Consider the following 26,742-nt stretch of genomic DNA (forward strand, 5'->3'; position numbering starts at 1 on the left):
TCGTTCAATGAAAACAAATGTTTCTTCTCGTTTTCAGTCTTGGGAGAATTTTATCACGAGTTTCTTGCAATATCATATGATAGTAATTGTCTACTGCAAGCTTTTCTGCATTTAGATTTTGGTCTCTACTAGACTCAGTAAAAGGAGTTACGAAAGGAACTTCTTATTAAAGAGGTTATTTTCGTAAACGCTGAGTAACTCAATAATTCTTGAGACCACACTGGCTAAGCATGACAAAAAGAAAAAATTTAACAAAGAAAAAAAAGAGAAAATAGAGAAAAAACAAAGAAGAAAATCAGCCGGTGAAAAAGGAGTATACCATCCAAATATTTCGATAGAAACTTTCAGTCTGCCCATCCGTGGCGCAAAATTAAGAAAGAAAAATAAAAACCAAAAGTGTAAGACAATGTAAAAATACAAGCTCTAAAAACAAATAAGACTGTGAAAATTATCTTATCTTCTTCATTACGTTTTATCGTATTGTCAGGGTGAATAATTCAGAGATTCCCTGTGATAATAATATGTAATTATTTTAGTGTTTTAAAAATTATTTTTAATTCCAGCCAAATCACAAAACTCCAGGTTTGAAGAAATCCCTCTAAAAGAAAAAGTTTGAGTCAATTTATATTTTGGATTTAATTTGAGATGGAGAAATTTCTTAAGTGTTTTGGACGGGTATAAATCAGTTTGATGATTTGGTCAAAAACATTTATTGGCCTTCGAAATTTCTACATAAAGACCAACCCTAATGAACTTGAGCATGAAAAGTCCTTCTTGATTAGCAGATTATTTTCAGATAATCAGTCATAAGCAATTTTTAAGTACTGCAGCTTCTGTTCTTATTCAGCAGTTTGAAAGCTTTATGACACAGTACTTGGGTGTACTTGCATTTATGGTGGATCTAGTCTTGTATTTTTTGAGGATTTGTTCAGTGGCTTTTCTCCCTAGTTGCAGTGCTGAGTGGCAGTGAGTCGAAGAAAACAATTTATAAAACGCTAGTAAGACCGTTCCAAAATGTAGATGTAGAGAACAACTCGGGCTTAAATCCTAAAGATATAATATTAGAAATCTTCCAAAAATATGACATCACTCTTGTAGCAAACACTATAAAAGAAATAAAAAGCTGAAATTTCCATCATCGGTATTCATACCAATGGGGGGGGGGGCAAATACATATTCAAAATCTGCCGGTTATCGTTTTGTTTTTTTCATTACTTTTTGATGGAATACTAAAAAAAGCATTTTTAAATGAAAATACCAAGGAAAAGGGCCATCTCTGTCTAGGGGGGAATCCAGTGGTGGCAGTCCATCGTCCCCAAGGCATCTAGTCACGAGAAGTATATTAAAAACTAAACAGAAATAATTAAGTCCTGCTAATTTATCAATTCTATACTTCTTATCCCTCTACTGAGAGTGTGTTGGCCATCGAAAAAGGAAAATTATAGTCGAAATTATTTTTTGCGGTAACCCTATAAGTGGACCGTAAAAAACAAATAGAGAAGACTAGCTATATTGAATATTCAGTTGTTCGTTCTGTTGTTTTACTTAAAGCATATAAACCATCAAAAAAGAAAAAAAGTCAATTAAAAATAATTATATTGATGTGATTTTTTTTCTTTTTTTACCGTAACATTTTATATAAGTGTTTCAAATTCATTAGAAAAATTATTGAAGAAAACGTACGGATATATTTTATTTCAACTTTTATAATTTTATTTATATGTGTCCTCCCTATCTACTTACCCAGAAGAAGATGACTTTCTTACAAAATTTTTGCTACTAGCTGTGTTCCAGAATTTGGAAGTTTTGGATTTGTACATCAAAGATATGCCCAAGCACCCTTCTAGGGAAAATTACGCAAAAACAACATCTAGAGATTAATCTTTGTTGTTTCTTTCTGTTGAACTTTAATTATTTTAAATTTAAATTTAATTTAATTCGAATAATCTTAAAACTTTTAAGTTAACTATTTTAAGGCATATCTTAAGTCCTTCGAAAACTAAAGTAAACAAGGCGCAGATTTACTGCTTTTACTTTTTTAAGGTGTCTCCCAAGGCCTTCGAGAAGTTAAGTGAACATGACGTACGGCTACTTTGCACTGCTGTATTTTCCTGTCCTGATCCGTCTATTGTCGCCTGCATGGTTCGGATACTCTCTTGTATTGGTGTTTCAGTTGCTGGATCCCCTACTGAACCTCTAACAGAAAATAGAGGAAATATAATAAAGGTATTTAACTAACTTTAGACTAGGTCTCCTCCACTAGTTAATTAGTTTGGAAAGACTTCTTATTTCCTCACACTTATCAGAGATTTAAAAGGATAGTTTAAAATTTTTTTAAGAAATATCACATTCATCTCTTTTGCGCAATATATATATATGTCTTATCTCTTTAAACGGCTTCATCTTTTGGGGGGGGGGAGGCGGAACTTGGATTCTTTGGCCTGAAAAGATTGTCTATATAAGTCACAAGTTTGAGGAAATTCGATAAGAGCTTTAATTTTGGGAAATTAATCTTCGCTGTGGTTCGTCTTTTACTATTCTAACTCAGAAAAAGCTATAGGTTTTTTTCTGTGTGTATATTTCTAAAGGCAAGGTCTTAACGCTAAATTTGTGGCCATAATTATGTGAAAAAGGGCAAAAATTGAAAATTTTATGCATGGAGAAGTTTACGTTAAAGGTTTATAGAGCAAAAACATGGTAATTGCAAAAGTATTTGTGTATATTTTAATAAGGGATTAAAATAATTCAAAAATTTTAAAAAGAAAAGCCAAAAGTTTGAACCTTACTAGACAATCAGTCTTAGAAACTGGATTTGTTTCAATAGTTACATATATTTTTGAAAAAAAATATAATTACGAAAATGTACCTAGAGAAAGACACAAAAACGCAAATCTGCAATTGTTATAAATTGTGATTTGTTGGAAAAAACGAAGTTTTGGTCCAACCACCTGAACAATCAACAAATCAACAACCTGGACTATCATATGAGACTAAACCCATACGGACAGCTAAATCAAAGGGCATTAACGAATTGTCTGAAACAACTAAAATCCTAAATGAAGAAGAAATAAAAATGGGGCTAGAAGACTTGCAACAGCGAGGATCAAAACGAATTTAAAAACGAAAGTGAAGGGAGAAGAATTTTGCGCCTAAAAGACACGAAACAGCGAGAATCAGAACGTGTCAAAAACAAAAGTGAAGAACAAAGACACTTGCGATTAGAAGACAATCGCCAGTGAGAATCAGTACGTGTCAAAAATGAAAGTGTAGAGCAAAGGCATTTGTGGTTAAAAGAAATGCGACAGTGTGAATCAAAACGATTCAAAAATAAAATTCAAGAGGAGAGAATTTTGCGGTTAGAGCACATGCAACATCGAGTATCAGAGCATGTCAAATGTGTGAGCGAAAAAGAAAAAAAAATAACAGGTTAGAAGAATAGCGTCGTTGCAATCTTCAGCGCCAACAAGGTGCGCCACATAACCCAGTATAAGTTATAAAGATGTCTTAAACTACGTAAATGTTACATATAAGCCATTACTTATATGACCCTTCAACATTGCAACCTTGAAATGAATGCATGCAGGCGAGGATCCGAGATAGATCCGTATTCTCCCGAAAACCTTAAAAAATTTACGCTTTTTCTACTGACTTGTTATATGTTTTGCGATTTATTTGTGGTTCAATGGATGAGTTAAAAGGTAAATGGAAATTTGAAATCATAAACAATCTTTATATTTTAGTCGGTGAGTGTTGACAAAAAGGACGTATCCAGGATTTTTTTGGGGGGAGGGTGGGGGTAGGGTTTCAATTTTTATTTGAAAATGAATAAACAATACATTTAATATTCATATTTTCCTAGTTAGAATGATACAAACGCAAAGAAGTAAGTTGCATTTTGGCGACAGTAATGACATTTTTTGCCATTGTATAAACAAAAAGTATCATCTTCATGTCTGCTCTAAAGGCCAAATGCTTTTTGTTAAAATTTGACTTTCAAGCCTTTGATACAAAAAAAAAAAAAAATCATCATTAATACGTATAACATTCGTATTTTTTGAGTAAGGATGATAAAATCGCAAAGAAGTAAGTTGCATTTTAACGACAGTAATGACAGTTTTATTGCTGTTTTTGCCATTGTATAAAAAAAAACATCATCTTCATGTCTGTTCTACAGGGCAAATGCCTTTTGATAAAATTTGACTTCCAAGCCTTTGATACAAAAAAAAACTTCAAAAAAAAATCATCATTAATACGTATAACATTCGTATTTTCTGAGTAAGGATTATACAATAGCAAAGAGAAAAGGATTAGAAGGAATAGTTTAGCCACAATTGAATATTCAGAACTTTTGGCAATGACTAACTATGAATCATATTAAAGTATAATGTCAGATTATTCATGTTTTTACTGAAACAAACAGCTTAAAGTAATCACCTGAACTGAGAAGAAATTTGTATTTTAACCACAATAGTGACAATTTTGTTGCTGTATTAATGAGTTTTATTTAAAATTTTGTTTTTAATGATGACAACTGTTCCAGTAATGACATTAATGACAATTTTGAAGACAGTAAAATTAATTCTGACTGGTCACCAATCTTTTTTTCTTAAAATTAAAAAAATTTTCCAAATACAACTAAAGAGGGAAGTTGATACCTAAAATGAGAGAACATAATCTTGAACAGAAGGAGAGCTTTGGCCCTACTCAACCCCCAACTCTTAGAGCCTTGTGTGGGGCCTGACGTGTGAATTGTTGTTTTGTTTTGTTTATTTTTGTATATTTTTTCAGTGTTCCTCTAAAATCTCATTTTTGGCGTGTGGGATGTATAAAGACATAAAGAACACCTTTCTGATTTATTATATTATTAATTAAAAAAAACTTTTTCCACAAAATAAGTTTTTCAAAAAAGAACACCATTACACAAAAAATGAGGAAAAATAAAACCAAATATTTTACCAAGCGTGAAACTACCACAAATCAGCATCGATAAAGAAATGAAGCCCAAACCGTACATAAATTATAGTAAATAACCGAGGTATACTGAAAACGATCAGAAGTTAGCACAATTTGTGCTCAAAACCCCTATGTCTTCCCAAGGCCAGAACAAAATCTGCATTTTAATCAAAAAATATAATTGTTTTTACTTTTATAAATTTAATAAATTAAGTAATATTAATATTTTAATTACTAAATGTCAGTATATGTATATTAAACTGACAATGCACATTCATTGTATCTAAACAACAACAACAACAAAAAATAATACATTATACCCATATCGATCTGTACTATAAAAATGTCAAGCCTTCCAATCACTTTCGACTATTAAAATGGGCACTAGCCCTTTTGATTTCCAATCGAATGAGCACTTTTTGAAACGACAACGCTTTCTATAAACACCTTATATGCCCCCAGGGCATAAATTACAACCCTTACCCTAAGGTCTGTTAGGGTGGTTGTCATCCTCTAAGACCGAATTTCCGGAACTTTTAACTACGTTAAACAAAATGGCTATCTCAAAATTTTGATTGGATGTGTTTGGGGAAATGGTGGATGTGAGAGAGGCGGTAGTCGCTTTCCAATCACTTTCAACTATTAAAAATGGTCAAAACCTTTCCATTTTCTGGTTGAATGAGCTCATTTGAAGTGTAACCGATTTAAATTTCAATAAAAATCTTTTATGCACCCAGAGCGTAACTTAAAACCCTTGTTCTGAGTGCTGGGGGGGGGTCATTCTCAAAGACCTAATTTCCAGAACTTTCTACTACGTTGAACAAAATGGCTATGTAAAAGTTTCGAATTGAATGAGCCCATTTTGAAGTTTTTCGACAACTCTATCTATAAAAACCTTATATGCCCCCAAGGCAGAACTTGTAATCTTTGCCCTTGGGGCTCTGGGGGGGTATGTCATCCTTAAATACATAATTTCCAGAGCTTTCAACTACGTCGAACAAAATGGCTATCTCTAAACTTTGATTGAATGTTTTTGGGGAAATGGTGGGCATAAGTAGGGCTTTACTGACTCTCCACTCACTTTCGGCTATTAAAAAGGGCAATTTCAATTTCCAATCAAATGAGCCCTTTTTGAAATTTCTATAAAAACTTTCTGTATAAACTTTATACGCCCCAAGGGCATAACACACAACCCTTGCACTGAGGGCTCTGAGGGGGTCATCATCCTAAAAGACCTAATTTACATAACTTTCAACTACGTTGAACAAAATGGATATCTCAAAATTTTGATTGGATGTGTTTGGGACAATGGTGGGCGTGAGAGGGGCGTTAGTCGCTCTCCAATCATTTTCAACTATTAAAATAAGCACTAGCCCTTTCAATTTCCAAGTGAATGAGCCCTTTTGAAGTTTCTACGCTTTCAATAAAAACTTTATATGCCCCCAGGGCATAACTTACAACCCTCGCCCTGAGGGTTTGGGGGGGAGGGGTTGTCATCCCTAATGACCTAATTTCCAAAACCTTCAACTACGTTGAATAAAATGGCTATCTAAAATAGTGATTGGATGTGTTTGGAGAAAAGATGGGCGTGAGAGGGGGGTTAGTTTCTACGACAAGGATTTCAATAAAATCCTTATATGCCCCCAGGGCATAACTTATAATCCTCGCCCTGAAGACTGTGGGGGGGAGTCCTGCTCAAAGGCATAATTTCCTAACCTTTGAACTGCGTGGAACAAAATGGCTATCTCAAAATTTTTATTGGATGTGTTTGGGGAAATGGTGGGCGTGAAAGGGGTTTTAGTTGCTTTCCAATCACTTTCGACTATTAAAAAGGGCACGAGCCATTTCAATTTCCAATCGAATGAGACCTTTTTAAAGTTTCTACGACAACGCGCTATATAAAAACCCTATATGCCCCCTGGGCATAATTTACAACCCTTGCCCCGAGGGCTGTGGGAGGGTTGTCATCCTCAAAGACATAATTTCCAGAACTTAAAACTACGTTGAATAAAATGGCTATTTCAAAGTTTTGATTAGATGTGTTTCGGGCAAAGGTGGGCGTGAGAGGCGGGTTTGTTGCCCTCTAATCACTTTCAACTATTAAAAAGGGCCTATTTTCTAACCTTTGAACTGCGTGGAACAAAATGGCTATCTCAAAATCTTTATTGGATGTGTTTGGGGAAATGGTGGGGGTTGAAGGGGTGTTAGTTGCTTTTCAATCACTTTTGCCTATTAAAAAGGGTACGAGTTACTGCAATTTCCAAGTCATTGAGTCCTTTGTGAGATATCCGAATCCAAGCGTTATATTAAAACTATGTATGCCCCCTGAAAATTGCATACTGTCTTTGCCCTGATAGTTGTTGGGGGGTTGTTATTTTTGTAAACTTCATTTGCAAAATGAAGGCTAGTGTTGAAAAAAAGGGCCATCTTAAAGTTTTGATCCGATGTCTTTGGGGAAAAGGTGGGCGTGAGAGGCGGGTTTGTTGCCCTCTTATCACTTTCAACTATTAAAAAGGGCACTAGCCCTTTGAATTTCCAATCGAATGAGCCTTTTTTGAAGTTTCTACGACAACGTCTTCTATAAAAAACACCGTATATGCCTCCAGGGCATAACTTACAACCATTGCCCTGAGGGCTGTGGGGGACTGTCCGCAACAACATAATTTCTATCTGGAAGTCAACTACGCTGAACAAAATGGCTATCTCAAAATTTTAATTGGATATGTTTCGGGAAATGGTGGGCGTGGAACGGGTGTTAGTCACCTTCCAATCACTTTCGACTATTAAAAAGGGCACAAGCCACTTCAATTTCCAACTGAATGAGCCCTTTTCGAAGCTTCTACGACAACTTCTTTGATACGAAGTGCCCTGCTCTAAAGGAAAAAAATAATAAATAATACGTTGTGCCAACATCGTTCTTAAATGCCCCCAGGGCATAACTTAAAACCCTTGCCCTGAGGGTTGTGGGGGAGTGTTCTCCTCTTTACTTAGTCCCCATTTCTTGTCTCGTTCCCGAGTGTCCCCGTTCTTTAATTAGGCAGCGCGATTGCCCTGCCTATGATTTATTGAACAACTTTCTATATAAACCTTATATGCCCCCAAGGCATAAATTACAACCTTGCACTGAGGGATCTGAGGGGACTATCGTCATAAAAGACCTTATTTCCAGAACGTTCAACTACGTTGAACAAAATGGATATCTCAAAATTTTTATTGGATATTTTTGTGAAAATGATGTGCATGAGAGGGGCGTTAGTCACTATCGAATCACTTTCAACTATTAAAAAAAGGCACTAGCCCTTTCAATTTCCAATTGAATGAGCCCTTTTGAAGTATCCACGACAACGCTTTCAATAAAAACTTTATTTGCCCCCAGGGCATAACTTACAACCCTTGCACTGAGGGTTCTGAGGGGGTTATCATCCTAAAAGACATAATTTCCAGAACTTTCAACTACTTTGAACATAATGAATATCTCAAAATTTTGATTGGATGTGTTTGGGAAAATGGTGGGCGTGAGAGGGGCGTTAGTCGCTATCCAATCACTTTCAACTGTTAAAAAGGCACTAGCCCTTTCAATTTCCAATAGAATGAGCCCTTTTGAAGTTTCTACGACAACGCTTTCAACAAAAACCTTATTTGCCCCCAGGGCATAACTTAAAACCCTTGCCCTGAGGGTTCTGAGGGGGTTATCATCCTAAAAGACATAATTTCCAGAACTTTCAACTACTTTGAACAAAATGAATATCTCAAAATTTTTATTGGATGTGTTTGGGAAAATGGTGGGCGTGAGAGGGGCGTTAGTCGCTATCCAATCACTTTCAACTGTTAAAAAAGGCACTAGCCCTTTCAATTTCAAATTGAATGAGCCCATTTGAAGTATCTACGACAACGCTTTCAATAAAAACTATATATGCCCCCAAGGCACGACTTACAATCCTTGCCCTGAGGGCTGTGGGGGGGGGGGTTGTCATCCTTAAAGACCTAGTTTCCAAAACTTTCAACTACGTTGAATAAAATGGCTATCTAAAAAGTTTGATTGGATGTGTTTTGGGGAATGATGGGCGTGGGGGGGGGGGGGCTAGCTGCCCTCCAATCACTTTCGAATATTAAAAAGGGCACTAACCCTTTGAATTTCCAATCGAATGAGTTTGTTTTGGTGTGTCTACGACACCGCCTTATATAACAACCTTGTATGCCCCTAGGGCATAACTTAAAACCCTTGCCCTGAGGGGCGTGGGGGATTTTTGTCCTCAAAAACATATTTTCTATCTGGAAATCAACTACGCTGAATAAAATGGCTATCTCAAAATTTTGATGGGATGTGTTTGGGGGAATGATGGGCATGGGGGGCTAGTTGCCCTCCAATCACTTTCGACTATTAGAAAGGGCACTAGCCCTTTGAATTTCCAATCGAATGAGCCTTTTTTGAAGTTTCTACGACAACGCCTTCTATAAAAACCTTATATGCTCCCAGGGTATAACTTAAAATCCTTGCCCTGAAGGTTGTGGGGGAGTGTCCTCCTCAAAAACATATTTTCTATCTGGAAATCAACTACGCTGAACAAAATGGCTATCTCAAAATTTTGATTGGATGTGTTTGGGGGAATGATGGGCGTGGGGGGGAGGGGGGCTAGTTGCCCTTCAATTACTTTCGACTATTAAAAAGGGCACTAGCCCTTTGAATGTTCTATCGAATGAGCCTGTTTTGAAGTTTATATGACAATGCATTATAAAAAACCTTATCTGCCCCCAGGGCATAACTTAAAACCGCTGCCCTGTGGGTTGTGGGGGAGTGTCCTCCTCAAAAGCATATTTTCTATCTGGAAATCAACTACGCTGAATAAGATGGATATCTCAAAATTTGGATTGGATGTGTTTGGGGGAACTATTAAAGAGGGCACTAGAACTCTCGATTTCCAATCGAATGAGCCCCTTTTTAAGTTTCTACGACGACCCCTTCCATATGAAGTTCCCTGCTCTAAAGGAAAAAAATAATAACTGATACATTGTGCCAACATCGTTCTTATATGTCCTCAGTGCATAACTTAAAACCCATGCCCCGAGGGCTATTGGGGATTGTCCTCCTCAAAAACATATTTTCTATCCGGAAATCAACCACGCTGAACAAAATGGCTATCTCAAAATTTTTATGGGTCGTGTTTGCAGAAAGAGTGGTCGTGGGAGGGGGGCTAGTTGACGTGCAATCACTTTTGACTATTAAAAAGGCTACTAGCTACCTCAATTTGCAATCGAATGAGCCCTTTTTGAAGTTTCTACGACAACTCCTTCGATACCAAGTGCCCGGGTATGGAGGAAAAAAACACATTGTGCCCGCATCGTTCTTTACTTAGGCAGTGCTATCGTGCTGCCTATGATAAAACAATGAGTTACGTTATGGTTTAGAACTGTTTTATATTTTGTTTTAGATTTTTTTCTATTATTAATAAATCTTATCTTTATCTTAACATCAGTGGCGTAATTTCATAAAAATCCCTGGGGAAGGCGGACAAAGTTGGAGCTAATTTTCCCAAATCAAGTGAAAATGACAGTGAAAACTGAAAAATGAGCCATATAGTACCATGAAGGTAAAGATATACTAAAGAAAACTGACCGGATTTTGTGGATGCTTGAATTATCCAGGCTTAATTTAGTCAGCTGGAGGGGGGTCAGACCGAGGTCTGGGAGGTGCACCTGCCCTCCTGCCCCATAGCAAATTACGCCCTTGCTTGACATTCCAGTGGTTTCTTACGCTTTATAGACTACAACACATTTTAGTTATTTTTGTTGATATCACGAAGATAATTCTGTATTTTGAAAAACAATGAAATGTCAGTAAAGTGCGAGTAGCCACTTGGATGATACGAGCCAGGTATGAGGAGCTGCCCCCCTCCCTTTCAGTGTATCTCTTATGTGTCTTAATTTTTAAAGTCGCTTTTTGCTTGTGTCTGGAAAAAAGAAAGTTCAGTTCCTGTTCGATAGTTTAACGCCGTGATTCCCAACGGGGGGGTGCAGTATTGCAATATTTTGTTGGGTCATGGGCATAAAGTGCACCCTTTGGCTGACTATGCTTCAGAGCACTTTATATAAATATAATACAGTATGATCATTCCCTATCTCAATCATTATACAAAGCTGGACCGAGATGTAAGTGCTCCGGAGAACATGTAAACAAGTAGAAACATAAGTGACATTCGGTTTTTTCACGGGTAAACAAGTCAGATTTCTCTTGAATGTGAAACTTGAATTCACCTTTGTAACACTAAATTTTAAAGAATATAATTTTAAATTAATTTATTCCAATGCATATATAAAAACCGGTAATTAATAGTGTAATGTCATTATTTGATGTTTTTAGAAGTTACAAGTAGGTTCCGAAGTCTCGAGTTGGTTTCAAAGGCATTTTGAGAAAGTTTTTTGCGAAAGTACGTATTCCAGGGTATTATACACTGGACCGCTGGTGGCAGATTAAGTAGGAGGAGCTGTTTGTACGCGCCGAGAATGTAGTAGCCAAAACTCGAGCCGTGATCTTACTGTATATTATTTATATATAGTGCTTCAGAGTCTCAATTAAAAAAAAAAATACATATTCCTGTGAATGACGTCAGGTTCATATGCATTTAATGAGCAAATTAGATACATTTGAGGTGTTGCAATAACCTCTATTGCAATAACCTCATGAATTTCATATGAGGTGTTTTATACAGAAAATATTCTTATAAAACATAATATGCGAAAAATAAAATATAATATAATATAAAATAAAATATACGTATAGGATGACCGGACAAAAATACCAAGTTAACGTCCTTTTAAGCTTCCTTCAGGTTAATACAAGTAAATTTTGAATAACAGAAATAAATATCGTAAGAGGGGGATTTTAGAAATTCATAGGTGGGGCATAGCCCAAAATCGATTGTGAACCACTGGTTTAATGTTTCATATATGGTATGTATGTTTATATGGTGTTTATGTGTATGTGTTGTATATGCGTTTATGGTGCGTAAATATGGTTTGTTGTTTCTTTCAGCAAAGACTGGGGTTGCCCACAAATATGATGACCAGTATTTTATTAGCAGTTTTTAATTGTCATTTTTGCTCTACTTTAAACAGATAATTACCTCAATGAGTGGTTGTTTCTTTCTATTTAGTAAGGAAACACGATAGAGAATACTACACAATGAAATATGAGGTGGTAATTCACGAAAACGGAGGGGGCGGGGATTTATATATTTTTTTAATGAGAAAAAATACTTTTAAAAATCGGGGAGGGGGGGTCTTTTCTTAATTGGCACACCCAATGAAAATAATTTAAAAAGGAATGTGCAAAAAAGAATCAGTAAATAACCAAAAAAATTGCTAACGTGAATTCTATCACATCTGTGCTTGTGTCCACTTTTCCTACTTGATATGGAGCATGCTATATCCACACGAAAATGAATAACGAAAAAAAATAAACAACGTAAAAGGTTCTTTTCTTGTAGATGATTGGCTCTTGTCTTCTTCAAGTGATAACCACAGATGGTCAACTATGGATTGTTGCCGAAGCGCTTGATGCCATCTATGATATTTTTGCTGAAGATCATGTAGATGTTGTTGGGAATGGGATTGCTCTTCTCCAAGTCTTGAAGTCTGTTGTAGGACCGTTAAAACAAAAGGTAAGTTTGCTACAACAAGTTCTTCGACATTGACGCTAGTAATTTTGCATCCTCCTCTTGTTTATCCTTTTTAAGGCAAATTTTTGTTTATGAAATGTAATAGTTACACTGTAGTGTTGCTGTCAACATAGAAAATTGAAATGCAATGGAAAGGCTGTAGATGTAGAACTTGATTGATAGACTCCTTGACTGTCCTTCTAGGCCTAAAGGTATGTCGACAACAGTAATTTTTGGTGAAGGGATTTTTAATGAAGTGATCTATTGCATCTACTTAAGGTAAATCTTATTGTTTTAATAAATTAAAATCGTTCCTAAATCATGTATGGATTTTTTGTTACAGAATGACTTCCATAACACTCCCAAAAGCGTATTTCAATAAATCTAGCTTTTGGTAATGAGTATTTTAATGAAATAATTTGCTGCTACAGCTAATAACCAATCACATGGTAAAGCCGTCTGAGGCGAACATAGTTCTACGAGTTCTTCCTCAACCACGCTCTGTCATATGCTCACTCTTTGCGCCCTTCATGAAATTCCTTTAAATATTTTCTAATAGCCTCTTATAGCCCCTCATCCTGCCCGAGGAAGTTCTGAGGGAGCCCCCGGTTTCCAGTTCGAACTAAAGTTAAACAGAATCTCTCCCAATTTTCCTTAGGTTTGGATTTGACTTGAGCCTATCGTATTGTAACGCTCAATTAATCCATGTCTTAAACCGGATGTAGGTGAACTGACAGATCTTATCAGGAAATTTGTTTTAGTGTTCTCCCGTGGCTTTATAATCCTATAAAACTCTAGAAATTCATTCCCAGGGAATTTAAACTCATAATTTATTGCCGCTTGGCAACAAGACCCAGTGCATTGCTATCGCAGCTATAACTTGGCTATGATTTTCTCAGCAGACACCCCTCCTCAAGCTCACCCTGTAGCGCTGTTCGCAGCCGATGTTCTGACTAGTTGAACTTGTGAAAGGACCGCCCTGACACCACTATGACAGCATCTAGTCAGGAAATCTATTCCTTCCAAGGATAGGCATGAAGGAAATAGGTTACGGTGGATCTGAGATCTACAGCCATTTCAAAAACCAGAGCAGCTCCAGAGTTTTATACCAATTTAGCTTTGTTGAGACATTTTCCTTTAAAAAAAGTATTTTTCCCCCTTTTGTTGAATCACGTAATGTATTGTTTAAAGCATGCATATTCTTTAAAATCCTAGGCAAACAACATGAGAAATAACTCAGTCTTTTTTTGTAAGAACAGATCTGATTAAATTCATTATTTCAGCTTAAGAGGATCGATTCAAGAGAACAATGATAAGTGTTTTAACTTTTTCAACTTACCATTATATCGTTTCCATTTGTTTAATTTTTCCTTTATTCATGTCTTTCATTTAGTCCTTTCTTCTTTCCTTTATTTCCTACATTATTCCTTTCCTTAAAACTGTCTTTTATCCATTTAAGAAAACACTAACAAGTGTGTTCACTTTATGAAATTACCATTATATCATTTCCATTAGCAGAATTTTTCCTTTATTCTTGTCTTCATTTATTCATTTCTTTTTCTCTTCAATTCTTTCTTTATTTCTTTATTACATTTCTTTCTTTATTCCTTTATTCCTTTCCTTAAAACTATCTTTTGTCCTTTTAAGAACATGCTAATAATTGTGTTCACTTTGTCAACTTACCATGATATCCTATTCATTTGTAAATTTTTTCATTTATTAGTGTCTTTCATTTAGTACTTTTCATTATTTCTTTCTTTATTCCTTTGTTTCTTTCCTAAAAACTGTCTTTTATCCATTTAAGAAAACACTTATATATGTGTTCACTTTATAGACTTACCATTGTATCTTCTCCGTCTATTGAATTCTTCCTTTATTCTCGTCTTTCATTTATTCCTTTCTTTTATCTTTATTTCTTTTCCTTAAAACTGTCTTTTACCCCTTTAAGAACACACTGATAATTGTGTTCACTTTATCAACTTAACATTATATCCTTTCCGTTAGTTGAATTTTATTCTTTGTATTTTCCTTCTAACTTTTCTAACTTTATTTCTAGGTCAATAAGGAAAAGAAAAATCTAGGAGAACATGCAGCTATAGTGGCGACTGCAAAATTGAACTTAAATCGTTTTATTAAGTACAAAATGGCAAAGAAATAAAGTTAGGTTTGTTCACCAAAAGAAAAACTTCTTTTTTAATTTCTTTTTTTGCTCTTTTAGGAATATAGGCATTATCAAAACTCGTAATTCCTGTTCTGAAAATAAAAAAATAAAAAAGAAATTACAAAAATCAAAAATTACGCCAGTTACAGTAACTGCAATGATCACACTTCTTTTTCATCATACTTGTAAAGAAAATTTTACACCATTTAATTTCTATGTTGATCTTCAAATTTGATTAGTTCATCGGTAATTGATATTGTTCAAGGTAATTGATATACCTTCAAAATTTGTTGTTTTGCTCCAGAGAATTTCACATCTTAACTAAACTCTCTTGGAGTGATAATGTTAAGCCTCTTTTGATTCAATTCTTTATGGCGCAAATTTACTTCTTTGTTTTCTTTTTTTTTCTTTATTACTTTTTTTATGGCGCAAATTACTGTGGCATTATTACTCTTGATTTATCACGGTTTGATTAACAATCAGGTCAATCAAACCTATATATTTTTGGAGGCTTAAACGCAAAGAGTATGTGCAGCTTACAAGAGTGGGAACTAGCTCACAAGAGTAGGAACTACCTTACAAGAGTGGGAACTAGCTCACAAGAGTAGGAACTACCTTACAAGAGTGGGAACTAGCTCACAAGAGTAGGAACTACCTTACAAGAGTGGGAACTATCTCACAAGAGTAGGAACTACATTACAAGAGTGGGAACTAGCTCACAAGAGTAGTAACTACCTTACAAGAGTGGGACCTAGCTCACAAGAGTAGGAACTACCTTACAAGAGTGGGAACTAGCTCACAAGAGTAGGAACTACCTTACAAGAGTGGGAACTAGCTCACAAGAGTAGGAACTACCTTACAAGAGTGGGATCTAGCTCACAAGAGTAGGAACTACCTTACAAGAGTGGGAACTAGCTCACAAGAGTATGAACTACCTTACAAGAGTGGGAACTAGCTCACAAGAGTAGGAACTACCTTACAATATTGGGAACTAGCTCACAAGAGTAGGAACTACCTTACAAGAGTGGGAACTAGCTCACAAGAGTAGGAACTACCTTACAAGAATGGGAACTAGCTCACAAGAGTAGGAACTACCTTACAAGAGTGTGAACTAGCTCACAAGAGTAGGAACTACCTTACAAGAGTGGGAACTAGCTCACAAGAGTAGGAACTACCTTACAAGAGTGGGAACTAGCTCACAAGAGTAGTAACTACCTTACAAGAGTGGGAACTAGCTCACAAGAGTAGGAACTACCTTACAAGAGTGGGAACTAGCTCACAAGAGGAGGAACTACCTTACAAGAGTGGGAACTAGCTCACAAGAGTAGGAACTACCTTACAAGAGTGGGAACTAGCTCACAAGAGTAGGAACTACCTTACAAGAGTGGGAACTAGCTCACAAGAGTAGGAACTACCTTACAAGAGTTGGAACTAGCTCACAAGAGTAGGAACTACCTTACAAGAGTGGGAACTAGCTCACAAGAGTAGGACCTACCTTACAAGAGTGGGAACTAGCTCACAAGAGTAGGAACTACCTTACAAGAGTGGGAACTAGCTCACAAGAGTAGGAACTACCGTACAAGAGTGGGAACTAGCACACAAGAGTAGGAACTACCTTACAAGAGTGGGAACTAGCTCACAAGAGTAGGAACTACCTTACAACAGTGGGAACTAGCTCACAAGAGTAGGAACTACCTTACAAGAGTGGGAACTAGCTCACAAGAGTAGGAACTACCTTACAAGAGTGGGAACTAGCTCACCAGAGTAGGAACTACCTTACAAGAGTGGGAACTAGCTCACAAGAGTAGGAACTACCTTACAAGAGTGGGAACTAGCTCACAAGAGTAGGAACTACCTAACAAGAGAGGGAACTAGCTCACAAGAGTAGGAACTACCTTACAAGAGTGGGAACTAGCTCACAAGAGTAGGAACTACCTTCCAAGAGTGGGAACTAGCACACTAGAGTAGGAACTACCTTACAACCGTGTGAACGAGCTCACAAGAGTAGGAACTACCTTACAAGAGTGGGAACTAGCTCACAAGAGTATTAACTACCTTACAAGAGTGGGATCTAGCTCACAAGAGTAGGAACTACCTTACAAGAGTGGGATCTAGCTCACAAGAGAAGGAACTACCTTACAAGAGTGGGAACTACCTCACAAGAGTAGGAACTAGCTTACAAGAGTTGGAACTAGCTCACAAGTGTTGGAACTACCTTACAAGAGTGGGAACTAGCTCACAAGAGTAGGAACTACCTTACAAGAGTGGGAACTAGCTCACAAGAGTAGGAACTACCTTACAAGAGTGGGAACTATCTCACAAGAGTAGGAACTACCATACAAGAGTGTGATCTAGCTCACACGATTAGTACCTACCATACACGAGTTTTCTCTATCACACTAGAGTAGGAACTACCTTACAAGAGTGGGAACTAGCTCACCAGAGTAGGAACTACCTTACAAGAGTGGGAACTAGCTCACAAGAGTAGGAACTACCTTACAAGAGTGGTATCTAGCTCACAAGAGTAGGAACTACCTTACAAGAATGGGATCTAGCTCACAAGAGCAGGTACTACCTTACAAGAGTGGGCACTAGCTCACAAGAGTAGGAACTACCTTACAACAGTGGGATCTCTCTCACAAGAGTAGGAAATCCCTTACAAGCATGTGAACTAGCTCACAAGAGGCGGACCGACCTGTCCCTAGTGTGCTCTATCTCACAAGAGTCGGAACTACATTACACGAATGGGTTCTAGCTCACAAGATGAGGTACTACCTTACAACAGTGGGATCTAGCTCACAAGAGTAGGAACTACCTTTCAAGAGTGGGACCTAGCTCACAAGAGTAGGAACTACCTTACAAGAGTGGGACCTAGCTCACAAGAGTATGAACTACCTTCCAAGAGTGGGAACTAGATCACAAGAGTAGGAACTACCTTACAAGAGTGTGAACTAGCTCACAAGAGTAGGAACTACCTTACAAGAGTGGGATCTAGCTCACAAGAGTAGGAACTACCTTACAAGAGTGGGATCTAGCTCACATGAGTAGGAACTAACTTACAAGAGTGGGATCTAGCTCACAAGAGTAGGAACTACCTTACAAGAATGGGATAGAGCTCACACGAGTAGGACCTACCTTACAATAGTGGGACCTAGCTCACAAGAGTAGGAACTACCTTGCAAGAGTGGGAACTTTCGTTTGTATAGTTGGTAAAAAATAGAAGAGTAATAAGCGTCTGATCTCAGCTCCTGTTGACATTTTAGTGGGAAGAGATTATTATTAAGTTTGAAGGTAATGGAAGTGATTCTACATTGTTAAAAGGCTGTCATAGACTAAACCTTATTTCTTTCGACTAATCACAATTTGTGATGTGTCCTCCCCATCACATTTTTGGTTGAAGAGACTATTTTATAAGTTTGAAGGTGATGGAAGTGGTTCTAAATTGTTAAAATCCTGTCCTAGACTACATCTTATTTCTTTCGACTAATCATAACTTGTGATGCGTCCTGTCCACCAAATTTTTGGTTGAAGAGACTATTTTTAAGTTTGAAGGTGACGGAAGTGATTCTTCATTGGTAAAAGCCTGTCGTAAACTACACTTTACTTCTTTCGACTAATCATAACTTGTGATGTGTCCTGTCCACCACATTTTTGGTTGAAGCGACGATATCTAAGTTTGAAAATGACGGAAGTGATTCCACATTGTTGAAAGTCTTTCGTAGACTACACCTTTTTTATTTCGACTAATCATAACTTTTGATGTGTCGTGTCGGCCACATTGTTGGTTGAAGAGACTATTTTTAAGTTTGAAGGTGACGGAAATTATTGTACATTGTTAAAAGCCTGTCGTAGACTACAGCTTATTTCTTTTGACTAATCATAACTTTTGATGTGTCCTGTCCACCACATTTTTGGTTTAAGAGACTTTTTTTAAGTTTGAAGGTGATGGAAGTGATTCTATATTGTTAAAATCCTGTCGTAGACTACATCTTATTTCTTTCGACTAATCACAACTTATGATGCGTCCTGTCCATCAACTTTTTGGTTGAAGAGACTATTTTTAAGTTTGAAGGTGACGGAAGTGATTCTTCATTGGTAAAAGCCTGTCGTAAACTACAATTTATTTCTTTCGACTAAGCATAACTTGTGATCTGTCCTATCCACTACATTTTTGGTTGAAGCGACCTACACCTTATTTCTTTCAACTAATCATAACTTTTCATGTGCCCTGTTCATCACTTTTTTGGTTGAAGAGACTATTTTTAAGTTTGAAGGTGACGGAAGTGATTCTACAATGCTAAAAGCGTGTCGTAAATTGCACTTTATTTCTCTCGACTAATCATAACCTGGGATGTGTCCTTTCCACCACATTTTTGGTTGAAGTGACTACTTTTAAGTTTGAAGGTGACGGAATGATTCTACATTGTTAAAAGCCTGTCGTAGACTACCCCTTATTTCTTTAGACTAATCATAACTTGTGATGTATCCTGTCCACCACATTTTTGGTTGAAGAGATTATTTTTAAGGCTACGGAAGTGATTCTACATTGTTAAAAGTAAACTACACTTTATTTCTTTCGACCAATCATAACTTGTGATGTGTCCTGTCCACCACATTTTTGGTTGAAGAGACTATTTTTAAGTTTGACCTGGACGGAAGTGACTCTACAGTGTTAAAATCCTGTTGTAGAATTCGCATTAAAAGCCTTGGCTTCAAGCCGAGGGACACTTAGTTTCCTATATAGGGGCATGGGACAATGTGGTTCTAATAATATACTTCGTTTTTTGATCTGATTCTAGTTTTAGGAGTTATGGGCAATTTTATTTTTTACTATGGGGTGTAATCTTCTCTTACTATGTTGCTAGCTACCGGTGCAACCCGGATTCTAATACCACGAACTAAATGGTGCATTTATATCAGAAGTTGCCACAGTAGAGTGGAGAAAGAACTATTCTTTGGCACTGAAGGATTCGAGTTCAACGCACTCTGTGACAACTATTGATCTTAACAGTAATCATGGAAACAATTTAAATTTTTTATTTCTGTTTTTATGGGCTAGGGTTTGTTCTTTACTATAAAGTGGGGTAAATATGTACACACTCTAATTACTGACACAGGGACAAATTGGACACACAATGGGATGCTTTTTTTATGCTCTTTCCAAATATGACAATCGTTTAAATTGCTACTGCACCCCCTCCCCTGATGTTCCCATATATACTCCTAGGATATAGATTCGTGCAAAACTAGACAGGGGCCTAGCTACAGTGTTTTCGCAAGGGGGCAAGAGCGTATGCTATTGAAGTAGGTGCTATTCAAAAGGTAGTTAAGATAAATAACTATTTTACAAACCTGCTACTTGGCAGCTCTATCGCTTTGTAGTAGGATATGTTATAATTATTGTCCTACATAAAAAAAAATCGTTCAAATTTAAAATATATGCTTTAAATTCAATACATTAAAAGTTCTCCCTGACTGGGAATCAAACCCCGGTTTTCCGCGTGACAAGTGGGTATGCTTTCAATGGTTCCATCAGAGACTTATGAAATTTAAGTTACATATAAGACATAATAAATTCGTTAATACACTTAAGTTATACAAGGGATGGGTGTGGTTAATTATAAATGGGGATTATGTAAGTTTCATTGGTATTATAGCTGTAGAGATTGCTGAAATCTTGTAAAGAAAAAACCATGACACAGGTTGGGCTTAGATTTTTAACAATAAAGAACAAACTCTAACCTATAATAACTGAAAGATGTGCATGGGTGTGTGGAGTAGTTATAGTATCATGGTTGCGGCTGTAGCTGTAATCTAGTTTATAGTAAAGAACGACGTCTAGCCCAGGCTAACTGAAATAATCTATTGTTTCAATATAACTTGAGCAAATAGCTTTTGAAAGGTGCTTTTCTAAGGTATGTTATATAGGGGTTTATTAATAATAAAGAGGGATTATGTAAATTTTACATTAACAGATGATCATTGGAATAACAAACTATTACATTCATTGGACTTAGTTAACCACTTGATTGTTCGAGATTCGTCTCTTACTATTTCAAAGAAGAAACAGCTGTATGCTTTTTCCTGTTTGTATTATATTAAAGAACGAACTGTTGCCCATAGTAAATAATAAACTTTCTAGTGAAGATTAGTGTTGTAGCCTTAGCAAGTTGATTGTAAAGAATTACAGTAAGGACTGAATACAATAAGATTGTTCAACATAAGGGTTATCAAATTCTTATGAAGCACTGCCAAATTGAGATTACCATGAACTAAATAAGGATATTTTTATTATTATTCATTTATTGTCCGTCAAAAAAGGTACGATAGACGGAGTAATCACTAAAGAAAAAAAACTCTAAAAAGTAATCACTAAAGAAAAGAACCACTAAAGAAAAACTCTTTTGACATATATTATATTTATATGGTTTGTCACCAGTGTGCACTCTTTGGTGCCTTATCAAATGGTTTGATCGAGAAAAATCCTCCTGACATATATTACATTTATGTGGTTTCTTACATGTATCAAACTGCTTGATTTAGAAAAAAAAATTTGACATATATCACATTCAAATGAGTTTCCCCTGTGCATTCTTTGATGGCTTTCCAATTTTTAAATGGAAGTCGAATCTTCTGTTATATATTTTACACTCATAATCTTTTCAGGCCTTTTCCAGTGCAAACTACTAATGAAATGTGTTTTCTGATTGTTTGAGTCTATTGTTTCAGAGTGTATTGCATCAGACACGTTTGGTGAAAAGTGACCTTTTAAAACATAATGTTGCCCCATATCATCAATAAATTCTCGCAAGCAAATGGGACATTTTCTCGTCTCTCCTATTTTGTGTTCTATAAAGTGAGCAAATTATTTCTTGTAATCACGAAATACAGCAAAACAGATATCGCACTCTATTATAGGAAGTTCTTCACAGCCAGTATCTGTATGAAGATCCAGCATCAACAACGATTTCTCTGCTTTTCCACAGGAGCCATAACGCCAGATCCCACCTTTTGCTTCTTCTATAACCTTCTCTGCCAGCCTGTTAACCACAACGATCGGTTTTGGGCCAAAGAATGCTTTATATTGTTGAGAATGTTTGGTATAAGGTGTCAACATATTTGTAAGATTCGGAACGGGGTTGTCTTTGTCAATAGCCTTGCATGCATCCAACATTACGTTGTTTCTACCAGGAGTCTTGAAGAGATTTTCTGTATCTATGTTTAATATTTTACTAGGTGTATAAACTGCTTCGCATCCTGTAGAATGTACAGTAGACGTAGGTAACAACACATCTTCACCCGTAGAAGCGCCAATGTCTTTGTCAATAGTCTCAAATACCTTCATCCTTTGATATTTTTCTGCCACGTTTCATCATGTTTTCTTAAACTATCATCAGCATATATGGAATAGAACATTTTAAATATCATCAGTTCTTTCTCTCTCAAATACATATCCTAATCTTACATTAAACAATATGTCATTTACAACACCATACCGTTAATGTGGTATTATTTATTATCTGCTACAAATAACAGATGAGCAGGGAAGCAATCAGCACGTAAAATTTAAATAAAGTACTTTTGTACCAAACAAAAATTCTCCCCTGTCTACCCTGTCTGAGTTCCTGGAAAAATAGTCTACACGGCTGTAGAAAATAGCTTACTTGTATTCTTCAAATAGGGCACAAAACACATATATCAACTTCTCAATACAGACTCCCTAATCGGGGTCTCAAGTGCAGACTCAATGCGAAAACACTAGTTCTATGCAACGAACTTTGCGTAGGGATGGACCATAGATTTGCCCCAACCAGTCAGCTAAATAAAAGTTCAAATCCCTGGCTTCTTTTGAATAATTTTATCTTTCAATGGCCCAGACCCGGAAGATAAAAATATAATTTAACTTCAAAGCTTACTTATTGCGAAAGAATCTAGCTTAGCAACGAGAGTTTAACTTATGATTGAACATTATCTTATAGGCAAATGTAATTACAGAACAGAAAACAGGTCATTTATCTGAAAAGAAAAGAAACAGGGGTGAAACCCCAACACCTCTCCCCGTAAGATAAATGACCACCTAAGCGCCACGCTGGTCCACCCTTACAAACATAACCAGTGAACTTCAACTTTGCAAAATCAATTTCTCTTCTTTCTTCCCCAGCGTCGGTGCTACCGCAGAGCCACCATGGTCCAGATCGTGAGGGCGTCCGAATGAGGTTTTGAAACCTGATGTCCACCTAATCTCAATTTGAAAATTGAGATTAGCAGAACATAATAGTGCTTAGCATGATTAAAAAAAATTCTCGCCCTCACAAATGTACATTTGAAAGAGCGTAGAATCGGGTTCGGGCACATTCGATGATGAAAGTCATCATGAAAAATTGACTGAACTAGCCTCTTAATTTCAATCGGTGGAAACAACACCCCATCTCAATTAAAATGTAAATTGCCCCTTGGCATAATTTCAAATAATCTAAGACCGAAAAACCACAGGCCTATGAAAACGATAGACGCACAGGGGAATCAGCTAAAAGTTTGAGCGAATCATTAATCAGTTCATTCTGGGTTCCCTCCCCTGGTATAATCAAATGAAAAATAGGTGTTGATACTAATTTAATATGAAATTTGGATACACCCCTCACTGAATAAGGTTTGCCGAAAATAATTTTCGATTCCCATGAAGTGTAAAAACTATGAATAGGGTTACTGGACAAAGGTTTGGGTGAAATATGAAGTGTCTGGGAGAGAGTATCCCGCAAGGACTCCAGATCTGAGAGGCAAAATCTCGGTACCAGGGTCACAACTGGCCAACCAATTGTCCGTTGAGTGAATCGTCCATCATTCATGGCTCCCCAAAGGGGCTCTTCCCCCCCCCCCCACTCCAAAGAGATTACATTTCCTTTAGATTCCTTCCCAAGTTTTTCCAAATCAACTCGACATTCTCCCAGCCTTTCCCCAACCTATTGTAGGTCGTTCAACTCTATCTTATGATCATCTTGTTTTATTCCCCATGGGTCATAGACCTCTTTGTCCCCCTATTATTTATTTATTTGTGTTAGCTAGGTATATCCCGTCTAATTTTAAATTCTCAACATATAGATTTTTTCACAATCGAGACATACCGTCAGCATTCCCGTTATCTGTCCCCGGTCTTGATTTTACTTCGAAATCGCATTCTTGTAAGCACATGGCCCATCGTCCCTATTCTTGGTTATGGCTTCATTATATTTAGCCATCTCAATGGGTTGTGATCCGTCATTATTTTAAACTTTCTTCCATATGCATAATAGTCAAGTTTTTTGCCCGCGTATACTAGTGCAAGACATTCTTTTTCAATTGTACTACAATTTATTCCTGATTTTGACAATTTTATGGATATGAATGTGATTGGATGTCCCCCATCCTTAAAATTTTTAGATAAAACTGCCCCTAATCCGTAATCTGAACTGTCAGTTTGCAGCACAAATGGCAAGGAAGAATCTGGATTTCTCAGTATTCTTCTGCTACAAAGAGCGGCTTTAAGTTTATCAAATGCATTTTGTTCAGTTTCCGTCAATTTTACGGGGTCTAAGACACCCTTTTTTGTTAACTCCGTCAAAGGTGGAGCACTTATTGCAAAATTTTGTATAAAGCTTTGGTAATATCCCGACAATCCCAAAAATGACCGAACTTTTTTCTTTGTATTTGGGACTGCTGCGTTTCTTATTTTTTCCATTTTTTCCCTTAATGAGGTTATGATACCATTCCCTATTTTGTGTCCCAGGTACTCTGTCTCTGACTGAACCAATCTACATTTTTCCACATTCAAAGTTAATCCGACTCTCCTGAGCCTGGTTAACACCTGTTTTGTATGTGTTATATGTTCACTGAAAGAGTTTGAAAAAAACTATAATGTCATCCAAGTAGGCTCTCGTATATGGTAAGGATTTCAGATACAATATACTAGTCTTTTGAATGTTGCTGGTGCCTCTTTTAGTCCAAAAGGCATATACCTAAACTGGTATAACCCAAAAGGCGTAATAAAAGCAGTTTTTCTGAATCTTCTGGGTGCATCATTACTTGCCAATATCCCCTTCTCAAGTCTAAAATCGGTATAAATTTTTCGGAGCCTACTGACCCTAGAATTTCTTCCATTCTTGGTATTGGATACGAGTCTGATTAGAAAATACTATTCAGTTTTCTCTAATCTACGCAAAATCGAATGGAACCATCCTTCTTCGGGACAAATACGACTGACGCTGCATATTCCAAGGTTGATGGTTCTATAACCCCTAAATCGAGCATACGGTTAATCTCTTTATCCGTTTCCTTCCTTTTAGCTTCTGGTATTCGGTACGGGTATTGTTTTTTTGGTTTGTTGTCTTTTACTGGTATTTTATGTACCATATTCTCCGTTTTTCTGATTCGGTCTGTTAATACGTTCGCAAATTCCGTGAGTAACTTATTTAATTGGTATTTCTGAGTTGGGCTCAGGTGTGTTTCTGACGAAACTCTTTCAATGGCATTTATATGTGTTTCTGCTGGGTCTATTGTATCCAAGGGGGTACTTTTCTCGTAATTTTTTTAGGTTGAAATCATGAGGCAGTGCTTCTGCGGATCTTTGTGGCATCCCTTTTCATTCTCCTTATTAAATTTCCTCAGCAAATTCACATGGTAAATTTCTTCCTTTTTTCTTGCTCCTTCTAATTCTATGGTATAATTTACATCATTCATTTTCTTTATCACCTTGAATGGTCCTTCCCATCTTACTTCCAATTTATTATTTCCGTCCGGTAGCAATATGAGGACTTCATCCCCGTCTGCGAATTCGCGCATTCGGACAGATTTATCGTACCATATTGTGTTTTTTTCCGAGTATTCCCCCTGTGCTTTGTGGGCAAGCTCATGGTATTTATGCAGTTTTTCTCGCAGTGATAGCAAGAGTATTATCACAGTTTCTTCATTTTTCTCATCATTCTCCCATGATTCCTTTAAATTATATAATCCCCCCCCCCTCGGGTTTGTCCCACATAGTAATTCAAATGGCAAAAACCCTGTAGCTGGGTGTGGAGTTTCCCTGTATGGAAAACGGACATAAGGAAGCATTTTGTCCCATTGATTTACATCATCTCATACAAAACGTCTCAACATACTAATTAGGATTCCGTTAAATCTTTCTGTTTCTCCGTTTGTCAGATCATTAATAACTAGAATGAATCTGTTTCTTGTGCTAGATTTCGGGAGTGGACCTACAATGTTCATTGAAATTCTCTCAAACGGTTTGCCAAAATGGACATTTTTGTCATTGGAGCTTTTTAATTTTGTTTTTTGTATGCGACGAATTTGCAATCTTCGCATCCCTTACAAAATTTTACAATATCCTCTCTCAGTCCTTTTCAACCAAAACGCTGCAAGATTCTCTCTTTTGTTCTTCGGTATCCCATGTGTCCCTCTGTTGGGCTTGAGTGAGCAAATTTTATTACCGCTTTTTCCAGTTCATGCAGTACCAAAAATTTTAATTTTCTAGGGTTTTTCCCAGCCGCCACTATTTTGTAAAGTAACTTTCTTTATTGGGTTTGCTTTTGCCATGTTTGGCTAATATTGTTTTCATTTTCTATGTAAGGGTATTCTTTTCTTCCACTACCTCCTAGCCTTGCTCTTGGCGGGAATGCCTCCCTCTTAATTTCAGTGTGCTTTTCTTCTAATTCGGACATTTCTTCAATTGTTTGTGAGTTTTTTCTTTTTTTAAGTACATTCTCATATTTGGATAGGTATTTTCTAAAAATTGTTTCATCACTGTTTTATCTATTACTTCCATTATCTTTTCTTTTATCTCTTCCTGGTCTTTTAACATTCTATTATTTTCTAACTCTAGCCATTTTAAACACATATCTTTCAATTTGTACCCATATTCTTTGTAAGTTTCGTTGTCTCGTTTTCTTTCGCTTCTAAAGCTTCTCTGAAAGGGCTCGGGGGAGACTTGAAACTTTTCAA

The 26,742-nt window shown here is 36.6% G+C and overlaps 1 protein-coding gene across 1 annotated transcript in view; it reads left to right on the top strand.

Moving 5' to 3' along the window:
- Window positions 1-14,793, top strand: part of LOC148945827 (HEAT repeat-containing protein 3) — a 96,011-nt gene extending 81,218 nt beyond the window's left edge. Inside the window, exons 11-13 of the mRNA XM_089097899.1 lie at window positions 2,044-2,226; window positions 12,438-12,611; window positions 14,665-14,793. Of these exons, the coding sequence (XP_088954025.1) occupies window positions 2,044-2,226; window positions 12,438-12,611; window positions 14,665-14,766 (459 nt within the window). The 3' untranslated portion in view covers window positions 14,767-14,793. The remainder of the gene's footprint in view (window positions 1-2,043; window positions 2,227-12,437; window positions 12,612-14,664) is intronic.
- The last annotated feature ends 11,949 nt before the right edge of the window (window positions 14,794-26,742 follow it).

This window comes from Artemia sp. Qi Xiang Cuo, chromosome 12, assembly GCF_049724085.1.
Source record: "Artemia sp. Qi Xiang Cuo chromosome 12, ASM4972408v1, whole genome shotgun sequence".
NCBI classification, from domain to species: domain Eukaryota; kingdom Metazoa; phylum Arthropoda; class Branchiopoda; order Anostraca; family Artemiidae; genus Artemia; species Artemia sp. Qi Xiang Cuo.